The sequence below is a fragment of the Chiloscyllium punctatum genome, chromosome 1, assembly GCF_047496795.1.
Source record: "Chiloscyllium punctatum isolate Juve2018m chromosome 1, sChiPun1.3, whole genome shotgun sequence".
Lineage (NCBI taxonomy): Eukaryota > Metazoa > Chordata > Chondrichthyes > Orectolobiformes > Hemiscylliidae > Chiloscyllium > Chiloscyllium punctatum.
In genome coordinates this window covers 55,281,285-55,294,420 of record NC_092739.1, presented here as the reverse complement: position 1 = coordinate 55,294,420, position 13,136 = coordinate 55,281,285, and the positions used below count along the sequence as shown (strand labels likewise).

The 13,136-nt window shown below is 41.5% G+C and overlaps 1 protein-coding gene across 4 annotated transcripts in view; it reads left to right on the top strand.

The window, feature by feature from the left end:
• ppargc1a (peroxisome proliferator-activated receptor gamma, coactivator 1 alpha) overlaps nucleotides 1-13,136 on the top strand; it is a 725,479-nt gene that overhangs the window by 670,135 nt on the left and 42,208 nt on the right. For all 4 annotated transcript variants that reach the window (XM_072563359.1, XM_072563267.1, XM_072563446.1 and 1 more), the window contains 2 exons: nucleotides 126-171; nucleotides 282-355. In XM_072563359.1, coding sequence (XP_072419460.1) covers nucleotides 126-171; nucleotides 282-355 — 120 coding nt within the window. The remainder of the gene's footprint in view (nucleotides 1-125; nucleotides 172-281; nucleotides 356-13,136) is intronic.

Here is a 13,136-nt window from a genome sequence, read left to right as displayed (position 1 = left end):
GGGAAAATTGCAAAACTTTTTCTTGACATCCCATGAATCTCCCCATTGCTCACACCACACCAACGAAGGGAAAAGTCCACCATAGTGGATTAGTAACTAAGATATTTTGTTTTTTCCTTTTACAGCTCGACCGACGACTCTGTCCCTGCCATTGACTCCAGAATCATCAAAGTAAGATGTTTGTAAAATATTTTTAAACTGCTCATGCTTGAAGAAAGCAATGCATTTGATTTTTAATGCAAAATAATCATACAATTAAAAGGACAAAATGACTTTTTCAGTGATCCTAAAGGTTCCCCATTTGAGACCAAGACTATTGAACGTACCCTGAGTGTCCAACTCTCTGGTACTGCTGGTAAGACATATTAATGCTTTACTTTTACTATTGATTGTTCTTTAGGAAATGTATCAACAATTCAGTACTAAGATTATATTTTCCAAATTGTGGTATTATTCCAAGCAGAGATTTCCCTGATATATTTTCCAAGTTGTCGTATGCTACCATCTGTTTATTTGCATACTACTCTGTTCTCATTGGTGTATTTTACAAAAATGGTAATGATTCTTCCTGGTACTAGTAGCCACAACATTTAATAGGACAGTGATTTCCAAACTTTTTTGCTTATGTACACTGTTCAGATTTATGAATGTTTTGCAGTTGATTGTTTTAACTACCCCTCAAGTGAACAGGAAGTTTACAATTGCGAAGATATGTTCTTATGGCACAGTGGTAGTGCTTGGCTGTACATCTGGGCCAGCAGATCTGGTTCAAGTCCCATCTGCTCTGGAGATGAATGATAACATGCTTGAACTGGTGAAAATAACCACAACTGAAAAGATTGTAAAAGAAAAGCTCAAACCATCTGATGCCATGTTGTATGATCATTGGAAACAAACTTGCATTTTGTTCTGTGTTCAATGTATGCTTATTAGATCATTGAAAATTATTTAAATATCTTAGCTATATTATTTGTTAATTGTGCAATTTGTTTCATTGTTGTACTATGTTGATCAGTACATTTTGAAAACATTTGTGAGTTAACAGATGTATCAATGAACTCCCATTCTATCATACTCCTCTTCACCCTTACTCACTCAGCAAGTCCATCTCCATGTCTCTTATATAATCAGCATCGCCTCTTTCCAAAACAGAATCACAGAATTGTTACAGTGAAGAAGGAGGCCATTTGCCCCACTGTCTGCATATTAATTTTGTGCCAGCCTCTTGCTGTTTCCCTGTAACTCTCCATATTGTTTCTTCTTAAGTAATCATCCAACATCCTCTCTAATGCCTGAATTGACCCTGCCTCACTGCACTAGCAAGGAGTGCATTCTAGACCCCAACTACTTAAGATAAATAGTTCTTAAGATAGGATTTCAAAATGGTGAACAGGACAGAATTGTGGCTGTTAAGAGCTGCTCCTTTTTTTTTATTCTTTTTTCAGTGCTGGAGCTGATTTCTTCAATTTCTTGGAGCAGTAATTATTGATGATAAGTTTTTCTTTATTTTTGGAACTTTGAAAAAAAGGTCAAAACAACAGTTCTTTAACCAGGTGAGAAAGAGAGAGAGGTGAAGGCCACATGGGAGGTTGGTCAGTGAACAGCTGTCGAGTTCAGAAAAAGAACGAGCAGTGAACTTCCACAGCTGACTGGCTGTCTTGTTACAAGCATCTGTGGAATTAGAGTTCAGTCAAGGAATAACAAACAATGAAATTTCACTGCTGATCTAAGAGATAACTCATTACCGGAACTACTCACACTTGGGGATCAGCTAATCTTAATCTGTAATTTTTTTGTAAATCTACAATAGTGACTAGAGTGAACTTTACTAGGATCTGTTTCTTGATTAAACATTTTTTCAATATAAAATGTAAGTATTAAGTTGTCCTAGAGCAGTGATTTTAGAACAGTAAGACTGTGCTATTTTCTTCGTCTGTAGATTGTTAAAATGCAGAGATGGCCTTTAGTAGTGTGATGTACTCTTCCTGTCGTATATGGGAGATTAGGCAGAATTTCAATGTTCCTGAAAATTATGTCTGCTGGAAGTGTATTTGATTACTAATCCTATCAGATCACATGGATCAATTGGAGCAGCAGTTAGAGGCAATGAGGAATCTACTGGGGTTAGGGGTGTAATGGTTGGCAGTTTCAGCAAAGTAGAAAAACCTCAGATACAGTTGGGTAGATGGGTTACCTCCAGGAAAAGTAGGGGAATAGGCAGATAGTGCGGGAGTCTTGTGTGGCTATCGCCATCTCAAACAAGTATGCAGTTTTGGAAAATGTCAGGGTGATGGGTTCTCAGGAGAATTTAGCACTGACAGCCAGGTTTCCGGTACCAAGACTGTACTGGTACTGTACTGTAATAAGGGGTATAGAACATAGAAAAATACAGTGCAGTACAGGCCCTTTGGCCCTCGATGTTGCGCCGTTCCAAGCCCACCTAACCTACACTAGCCCACTATCCTCCATATGCATATCCAATGCCCGTTTAAATCTGATAGGGTATATCAGGTTACAAACAATTGATTGTGTTAGGGGATTGTATAGTCAGAGGCACAGACAGACGTTTCTGCAACTGACAGTGAGACATCAGAATGGTGAGTTTGCCTCCCTGGAGCCAGGGTCAAGGATGACTTGGAGAGGGTGCAGAATACTTTCAAACTGAAGAGTGACTAGGAGAAGGTCATTGTACATGTTGGTACCAATGATAAAGGAAGAGAAAGAGACAAGGTTCTGAGGAGAGAATGTAGGAGATTAGACAGGAGATTAAAAAGTAGATCCTTAATGGTAGTGCTATCTGGATTGCTACCAGTGCCACATGTGAGAGTAGGAATAGGAGGATAGAGCAAAAGAATGCATGGCTGAGCAGGTGGTCAGGGGAGATGGATTAACATTTTTGGATCTATGGAATCTCTTCTAGGGTAAAAGTAACCTATATAAAAAGGACCGGTTGCACCTGAATTGCAAGGGGACTAATACACTGGCAGGGAGATTTGCTAGTGTTAGTCGGAAGGCTTTAAACTAGTAGTGGGCAATGGGAGGGACTCCAAGAGATAGTGAGAAAAGAGATAAGTCTGAAGCTGGTACAGTTGAGAAGAGGAGCAAGTCAAACACTCAAGAGCAATGCAGAGAATGAGATAGAACTGAAAAAATAAACTGCATTTGTTTCAATGCAAGGGGCCTGAGAGGCAAATCAGATGAACTCAGTGCATGGTTCAGAACACTGGACTGGAATATCATAACTATTACAGAAACATTGCTCAGAGATGGGCAGGACTAACCGCTTAATGTTCCAAAGTAAAGGTGCTATAGGCAGGATAGAAAGGAGGGGGAGTGGCATGTTTTGTTAAGGCAAAGATAGATGTTTTAAAAGTAAAGGAATTAAGGATTATGGTGAGTGGGTGCGTAAATTGAGCTGAGTCCACAAACTGATCAGCCATGATCTTATTGAGTGGCGGAGCAGGCTCAATGGACAAGTTGGCCTACTCTTGCTCCTTTTTTTTAATGTACTTATTACGGCTATACGTGGGGAAGATATTCCTGGGAGTCCAGTGAAGTTATTTGGGTGGAACTGAGAAATAAGAAAGGATGATCATCTTATTATGATTGTATAATTGACCCCCCCCCCCCCCACCGTACTCAATGGGAAATTGAGAAGCACATCTGTAAGGAGGAGATCTCAGATATGTGTTAAAAAAGTAGGTAATGGTAGGGGGTTTAGACTTTCCAAACATAGACTAGAGTTGCCATAGTGTTAAGAGCTTGGGTGGAGAGGAATTTAAATGTGTGCAAGAAAGTTTTCTTCTTCAGTATGTGGATATACCTACTACAGAAGTAGCAAAACTTGACCTTCTCTTGGGAAGTAAGGCAGGGCAAGGTACTGAAGTGTTAGTAGGAAACATTTTGGGCCAGTGATCGTAATTCTACTAGTCTTAAAATAGTTATGTAGTTATGGAAAAGGATGGACCTGATCTAAAAGTGAAAGTTCTAAATTGGATGAAGGCCAATTTTGATGGGATGGCATGGTGACTCAGTGGTTAGCACTGCTGCCTCAAAGCACCAGGGACTCTGGTTCGATTCCAGCCACTGTCTGTCTGTGTGGAGTTTGCACTTTCTCCCTGTGTCTCCATGGGCTTCCTCCGGGTGCTCCGATTTCTTCCCACAATCCAAAGATGTACAGATTAGGTGAATTGGCCATGCTAAATTGCCCATAGTGTTCAGGGATGTGTAGGTTAGATGGTTAGTCAGGGGGGCAAAAAGGGGACATTAGATAGCTTTGGCAAATAATGTTAAGGAGAAATCAAAGAGATTCTACAAATACATTGAGGACATAAGAGTAACTAGGGAGAAAATGGGGCCTCTTAAACAACAAGTCTCTCCGTATGTGGAACTGCAGGAGATGAGTGAAGTATTAAATGAGTATTTCATGTCCGTTTTTACTGTGGAGGATATGGAAGCTAGAGGACTTGGAGAAATAAATAGTGGTATCTTGAAACTATGTCCATTACGCAGAGTAGGAGGTGCTGGACATTTTAAAATGCATAAAGATTGATAAATCCCCAGGATGAGATTAGGTGTACCCCAGAACTTTGTGGGAAGCTAGGGAAATGATTGCTGGGCCCCTTGCTGAGACTTTTAATCATCGATAGCCACGGGCAAAGTGCCAGAAGATTGAAGGTTGGTTAATGTGGTTCCATTATTTAAGAAAAGTGGTAAGGACAAATCAGGGAAGCAAAGACCGGGAAGCCTGACCAGTGAATCTGTGATGGGTAAGTTGTTGGAGGGTATTCTGAGGGACAGGATTTCATGTATTTGGAAAGGAAGAGAATGACTTGGGGATAGTCAACATGGCTTTGTGTGAGGGAAATTGTGTCTCATTAATTTGAGTGAGGTTTTTAAAGAAGTAACAAAGAGCTGTTTACGTGATCTATATGGATTTCAGAAAGACGTTCGACAAGGTTCCACATGGTAGACTGATTAGCAATGTTACATCACATGGAATACAGGAAGAACTAGCCATTTAGATACAAAATTGGCTTGAAGGTAGGAGACAGAGTGGGCAGCGGTGGAGGATCGCTTTTCAGACCAAAGGCCTGTTACCAGCAGTGTGCCACACGGATCAGTGCTGGGTCCACTGCTTTTTATCACTTGTATAAATGATTTGCATGTGAATATAGAAGATATGGTTAGTAAGTTTGCAGATGATACCAAAATTGGTGGTATTGTGGACAGTGAAAAAGGTTATTGCAGAGTACAATGGGACCTTGACCAAATGGGCTATTGGGCCAAAGAGTGGCAGATGGAATTTAATGTGAAACTTTGCATTTTGTGAAGGCAAATCGGGACAGGACTTGTACAATTAATGGTTAGTTCCTAGGGGTGTTGCTGAACAAAGAGATTGAGGGATGCAGGTTCATAGTTTGTTGAAAGTGGAGTCACAGGAAGACAGGGTAGTGAAGAAGGCATTTGATACACTTTCCTTTATTGGTTAGTGCGCTGAGTATAGAGGTTAGGAGGTCCTGTTGCAACTGTATGTGACATTGGTTAGGCCACTTTTGGAATACGGTGTTCAATCCTGGTCTCCATGCTATAGGAAACTTGAAAGGATTCAGAATAGTTTGCAGGGGTTGGAGTGTTTCATCTATAGACAGTAGCTGAATAGGCTGGGGTTATTTTCCCTGGATCATTGGCGCCTGAGGAGTGACCTTACAGAGGTTTGTAAAATCATGAGGGAATGAATAGGGTGAATAGCCAATGTCTTTTTCCCAGGATCAGGGAATTCAAAACTAGAGGGTGTAGGTTTAAAGCAAGAGGGGAAAGATTTAAAAGGGATCTAAGGGACAACCTTTTCACACGGAGGGTGATGTGTGAACGGAATGAGCTGCCAGAGGACTTGGTGGAGGCTGGTACAATGACAATATTTAAAAGATATCTCAATGGGTATGTGAATAGGAAGGATTTAGAGAATCACAGAATCCCTACAGTGTGGAAACAGGCCCATTTGCCCAACAAATCCACATCAACTCTCCATAGAGTAACCCACCCAGATCCTTTCCACTTCCCTCTATCCTATATTTCACCAACACATTCTACCCCGACCATAAATTCACATGGACCATCTCTGACACCTCCCTCCCCTTCCTAGACCTCTCCAACTCCATCTCCTTCAACGACGACTGACTCAACACTGACATTTTGTTACAAAGCCATCGACTCCCACAGCTACCTGGATTATACCTCCTCCCAACCTACCTCCTGCAAAAATGCTATCCTGTGTTCCCAATTCCTCTGCTTCCACCATATCTGCTCCCAGGAGGACCAGTTCCTTCACAGAACACACCAGATGGCTTCCTTCTTTTAAGACCGCAATTTCCCCTCCCATGTGGTTGAAGATGCCCTCCAACACATCTCATCCACGTCCCGCACCTCAGCCCTCAAACCCCAGCCCTCCAACCACAACAAGGACAGAACCTCCTGGTCCTCACCTTCCACCCCACCATAACTATCCGCAAAAACATCTGCAGACATTTCTGCCACCTACAAACAGACCCCACCACCAGGGATATATTTCCCTCCCCACCCCTATCCGCTTTCCACAAAGAGCGTTACCCACCTAGTCAGGTCCACGCCCCCAACAACCCACCCTCCCCTCCTGGCACCTTCCCCTGCCACTGCAGGAATTGCAAAACCCGCGCCCACATCTCCCCTGACCTCCATCCCAAGGCCCCAAAGGAGCCTTCCACATCCATCAAAGTTTCACCTGCACTTCCACAAATGTCATTTATTGCATCCGCTGCTCCCGATGCAGACTCCTTTTATATTGGGGCAACTGGATGCCGTCTCGCAGAGCGCTTCAGGGGACATCTCCGTGACACCCGCACCAATCAACCCCACCGCTCTGGGGCCGAACATTTCAACTCCCCTCCCACTCTGCCGAGGACATGTAGGTCCTGGACCTGTTCCAATGCCACTGCCTTACCACCTGACGCCTGGAGGAAGAATGCCTCATCTTCCACCTCGGGACCCTTCAACCCCAGGGCATCAAGTTGGACTTCACCAGTTTCCTAATTTCCACACCCTGCCCCCCCCGCCCCCACACACACTGTACCCCAGTTCCAAACTTCCAGCTCAGCACCATCCTCATGGCCTGTCCCACCTGACAATCTTCCTTCCCACCTATCTGCTCCACCCTCCTCTCCGACCTATCACCTTTACCCTATCCTCCATCCATCTCTTGCACTCCCAGCTACCTTTTCCCCAGCCCCATCCCCTCCCATTTATCTTTCCACCCCCGAGGCTTCCACCCTCATTCCTGATGAAGGGCTTCTGCCCGAAACGTCAATTTTCCTGCTCCTCGGATGTTGCCTGACCTTCTGTGCATTTCCAGTACTACTCCAATTTTGACTCTAATCTCCAGCATCTGCAGTCCTCACTTTCCCCTATTCTATAGTTACCACTGCCACTACCTAACCTACACATCTCTGACCACTATGGCAATTTAGCATGGCCAGTCCACCTAACCTGCACATCTTTGGATTGCAGAAGGAAACCCACGGAGACACCGGGAGAATGTGTAAACATCACACAGGCAGTCCCCAAGGCTGGAATCGAACCCGGGTCCCTGGCACTGTGAGGAGCAGGAGTAGACCATCTTGTCCCTCCAGCCTGCTACACCATTCAATAAGATCATGACTGCTCTTTTTATGGACTCAGCTCCACTTACATGCCCGTTCACCATAATCTTTAATTTCGTTACTGTTCAAAGATTGATCTATCTTTTCTTAGAAACATCCAACAATGTAGCCTCAACTGCTTCACTGGGCAGGGAATTCCACAGATTCACAACCCTTTGGCTGCTCCCCTTTTGAGGCTATGCCTCCTTGCTCTAATTTCACCTGTCAATAGAAACTGCCTCCCAGCTTCTACCTTATCTAATCTCTTCATAAGTTTAAAAGTTTCTATAATATCTCTCCTCATTCTTCCAGCTTCCAAAGGGTATAGTTCAGTCTAATCAATCTCTCCTTACAAGCCAACACTACCAAATCCAGAACTCCTCTGTACCCCCTCCAGTGCCAGTAGATCCTTTCTCAAGTATGGACACCAAAACTGTACACAGTACTCCAGGTGTAGCCTCACTAACACCGTATGCAGCTACAGCATAACCTCCCTGATTTTAAAGTCCGTTTTTCTCAAAATCAAGGGCAATATTACATTTGCCGCCTTAATTACCTGCTGCACCTGCAAACCAATTGATCTATGATTCATATATTTGAGCCAAATGCTAGCAAATGGGACTAGATTAATTTAGGATACCTGGTCAACATGGACAGGTTGGACCGAAGCGTCCATTTCCATGCTGCATATCTCTGACTCTACTTGCTATGTTGCAAAAGATATTTCTCACCCATTTGACTTTTTCCAGAAAACACCTAAACTGTGTGGTTTTTATCAAGAGCAACAATTTCTATCTATCTACTGTTTTAAGATGCCCCATGATTTTGAAAACTTCTAGAAAATATCCACTTAGCCTTCTCTCCAAGGAAATTAGTCTGAACATGTCCAATGGTTCTCATAACTGAAGTATCTCAAACTTAGAAACATTCTCGCTGACCTCTCCTGCACACTCTGAAATGCATTCACATCCTTCTTATAGTTTGATGTCCAGAACTAGACACACTGGCTGGTTTGTGATGCCGTGTAATGCTAATAATGTTCAATTCCCACGCTGGCTGAGGTTACCATGAAGGGCTCTGCTTCTCGCACTCTCCTCTTGCCTGAGGTGAAGTGACCTTCAGGTATCTTTTCAATGTCCTTGTGAAGGACTGCATCCTCACAGTTTACAATTCTGTCAAGTTTTGTGTCAGTTGTGAGCTTTGAAATTGTCCTCTGTACACAACATACATTAGAAAAGTGATTAATCCAGACACCAAAGAAATGTTCTGGGGGACTAGATTTAAATCTTGCCATAGCAGATGATGGATACTGAATTCAATAAAAATCTGGAATTAAGACTCTAATGGTGACCATGAAATCATTGTTGATTGTTGGAGGGAATAAAACCCATCTGATTCATTAATGTCTTTCCGGGAAGAAAAGTGCAATCCCTACCTTGTCTGGCCTTCATGTAACTTCAGACCCACAGCAACATGGTTGACTCTGAACTGATGTTTGGGATGGGCAATAAATGTTGTCCTAGTCAGTAATGCACATCATGTGAATAAATAAGAACAAAGTATAAATACACCTACCAGCATCCTTGCCCTCATTACTACTCTCCATTAAGTCTTTGAAAAACTCTACCAAATTAGTTGGATACCATTTTTCATGAAATCCATGCTAAAACATCTAAAGTAACCCACATTATCCCATGTTACTATTAATTCTATCCCAAATAATTGTTTCTAGACAGTTACCCACTATCAAATATAATCTGACTCATCTGTAACTTCTGGAACTATTTTTATAACCTTTTTGAATAAGGGGGCTATATTTGCAATTCTCCAGTCATTCACTACCATCCCCAGGGAAGACTGAAAGATAATTGCCTGTGCCTCAGCAATTTCCACCCTCTTCCTTCACTATCCTTAGATGTATCGCATGTAGTCCTCTGTGCGTAATTACCTTTAATGTTGACATCTCCTCTGTTCACTCCCTCTTAGTCACTGGAACAATTTAAAGTTGATAAGTTTCCTCCTTTACCACCATGGCTTGGTCTTGTAGGCAAGTATAGATGCAAAAGTATTAATTTAATACCTCAACCTCGACTTTTTCCTTTAAATATAAATCGTCTTTTCAGTTCCTAATTGACCCAACTCCCCTTTTAGCATTTTTATATTGATGTGGTTATGGAAGACTTTACGATTCCCTTTAGCTACCAGTACTTTTCATAATCCCACTTCACTTCCTATATTTGCTTTTTCACTTCCCGAGTGAATCTTTTGTTCTTAGTTTGAATCTCAGTCATGCATCCTAACTGACTCCTCTCTAAGCACACGTTTCCTTCTTTAACTTAATTACTATTTCCTTTGTCATGCAGAGAGTTTAGAATTTCTTTGTTTTACCTTTCCCTTTTTGAGGGAATATACCATGATTCTGCTTGACCTTACCTACATTTTAAAGGAAGCCCATTGTCCAGTTATAGTCTTTTGTGCCAAACTTTGACTCCAGTCTATCTGGCCCAGCTATATTCTTGCCCCATGAAGTTCTGCTCTCTGCTAGTTAATTAACTTCACTGTGGATTGACCAATGAAATTTTCCACCTTCATCCTAAAACTTCTGATACAGTGATCGCTGTCCCCTAAATGTTTCTACTGTTACTCCCCACCATTAACTCTCTCACTCAATATCCTGTCTTTCCAACTCCCTACTTCCACTCATTCTCTTGTACCTTTTGTTAGATAGTTCCAGATTGACCTGTGAGTCAAGTGGCCTTTTCTCACATTCAAATAACAACTCAGCAGCTGCTGGCTTTGTATTTCTGCCGTGCTCATGCTCAAATTCATATGGCACCATGAACCTTCTTATTGTTCGCTATTCCTCCAATTATAGGGAGTTTCTGTCCTCCGCTTGTTGTAAGCAGATACAACTGCATCTCAATTGTGTCCCTCTGAGAAGAGAACTGCACAGTGGGAAAGTGAATGGTGGTATAAGAGTCTGAGCATCTTGTGTTTGGGAACACAAAGAGACTTGTGTTTGGGAACCCCTGGACTACAGAGATGGAGAGGTGGAGGTCAGAAAAAGGTTTTCACCACTAGAAATGTGGTATTACAATAACGAAGAATAAAATACTTCTTAGAGACATTGGCCATAGCTGCAGAAATATGAATCTCTCACTTTGGGAACAGTGATATAGGATATTTGAGCAAATGCATGTGCACAATTAAATAAGTGTACCGGTGAAATGAAGGGTGACAGTCTTTGATGTAGACAGAATGTTGTTTTCATAAGTAACATCATCACGAATGTTTTATTTTTAAGTAACCATATGCTTGCTATGAAATTTTCCTTTTATTTAAGTGTTAATTGTAAAGCAAAACTAATGTAAAACTAAATATCTAGTGCTATCTTGATATTGTTAATTAAATAGTAAGAGCTTTTTGCTCTTCAAAATGAAAACATTGGAGCTTATGATAATTAGGATTAAGATATGGTGGCTAGATGCTATTTCTGAACAAAGTTTTATTTCCCCATATAAGTGCTCATCAAATCAGCCATGAAAGCTGAAATTGGATTTTAAATTTTACACATTGCCCAGTAATTTATAAGCATTTTGATATGTCTTTGCAGTTTTAGGTTTCTTTATTATTTATTCAACATTCTTGTTTCAATAAGCTGTTAGACTAAACACTTCACTAAACTGAATACTCAATAGCGAGCCATGTTATGAAGAATGCCTCCCTCTTATGAGAGACTTACTCGTGACTTTGGCATTCCATACAATCTTCCTGCATATTTTCCATTGACCACATACAAATTAGTGCATGTAACAGTAGAAGCACTTCAAACAATCACTTTAGGAATTAAAACAGAGTTAAAATGGCACAGTACACCCAACTAAGGTGGTACAATCAAATAATTACATACCTAATTGGAACAGTTGAAACATAAAATTGAATATAGTTGAAACCTACAATGGCAGTGTTTAGTTGTATTCTGTATAATAGCTCTTATGTTTATTTTTGCTCTTTGACTTTACACATTGTTTCCTATCTTAAAAAACCTTTATTCCCAAATTAATTTTCTTTTGTGCCCAAATGAATGTGTGTGCCTGCAGTACTGGAACATTGCAGAGCTCTTGATCTGCATAATTGGATGTACAGCAATCAGTGGTCCCAAAATATAATTAACAAATAATAGATGCAATAGTTCACGAAATAGCACATTGTTCCACTTTTCAATCTGATAATGACTGATCTGCTACCACAGTTTCACTTTTACATCTGTATCCCTTGAGTGACGAAAAATCTATTTGCTTCAGCCTTGAAAACAATTAATTGTGGAGCATCTGAGATCCCCTGAGTATGGATTTTAGAAGATTCACAGTTGTCTGAATGAAGATATTTCCCCTCATCTTGCTCCTAGATGGTTCAGGAAGTTAGGGAGAAAATTACAGGACTCCTTTCATAAATATTTGTATTATAGTTTCATAGTAATAGAAGGACTGAGTCATTTGGCCTGTCGATCCTGCTCCACCATTCATAAAGATCTTGGTTGAACTTTCCATCGTCTTAGCTCCTCCTACCTGCATTATCCCCATAACCCTTAATTCCCCTAACGTGCAAAAACCCATCCTACTGTGTAAGGAATATATTTAATGAAGCTGCCTCCGCTGTTTCCCTGAGCAGAGAATTCCATAGATTCACAACTCTCTGGGAAAAGCAGTTCTCACTCATCTCTGTCCTAAATCTACTCCCCCTAATCTTGAGGCCATGTCCCCTAGTCCTAGTCTCACCTACCGGCTTGCCTGTCTCTACCTATCCCTTTTATGATTTTATATGTTTATCTAAGAAGCCCTTTCATTCTTCTGAATTCTAGCAAGTACAATCCCAGGCAACCTCTCCTCATATGGTAACCTCCTCATTCCAGAATCAACCTGGTGAACTTCCTCTGCACTGCCTCCAAAGCCAGTATATCCTTCCTTAAATAAGGAGACCAGAACTGCGCACAATACACCAGGTGCAGCCTCACCAACACCTTGTACAATTGCAGCAGAACCTCCCTGCTCTTAAATTCAGTCCCACTAGCAATGAAAGCCAATATTCTGTTTGCCTTCCTGATTACCTGTTGCGTCTGCAAATCAACTTTTAGCAACTAATGTACAAGCACTCCTAAGTTCCTCTGCACAACAGCGTGCTGCAATGTTCAGCCATTTAAATAATACTCTGACCTACTATTTTTACTTCCAAAGTGGATAACCAACACAGCATTGTACTCCATCTGCCAGACCCTTGGCCACTTACTTAACCTATCTTAATCTCTCTGCAGACCCTCCACACCCTCTGCACCATTTGCCTTTCCACTCCTCATTTAGTGTCATCAACAAACTTGGATATCTTACACTTAGTCTCTTCTTCCAAGTCATTTATATATATATCATGAACAGTTGTGGGACCAACACAGACCCCTGTGGCACCCTG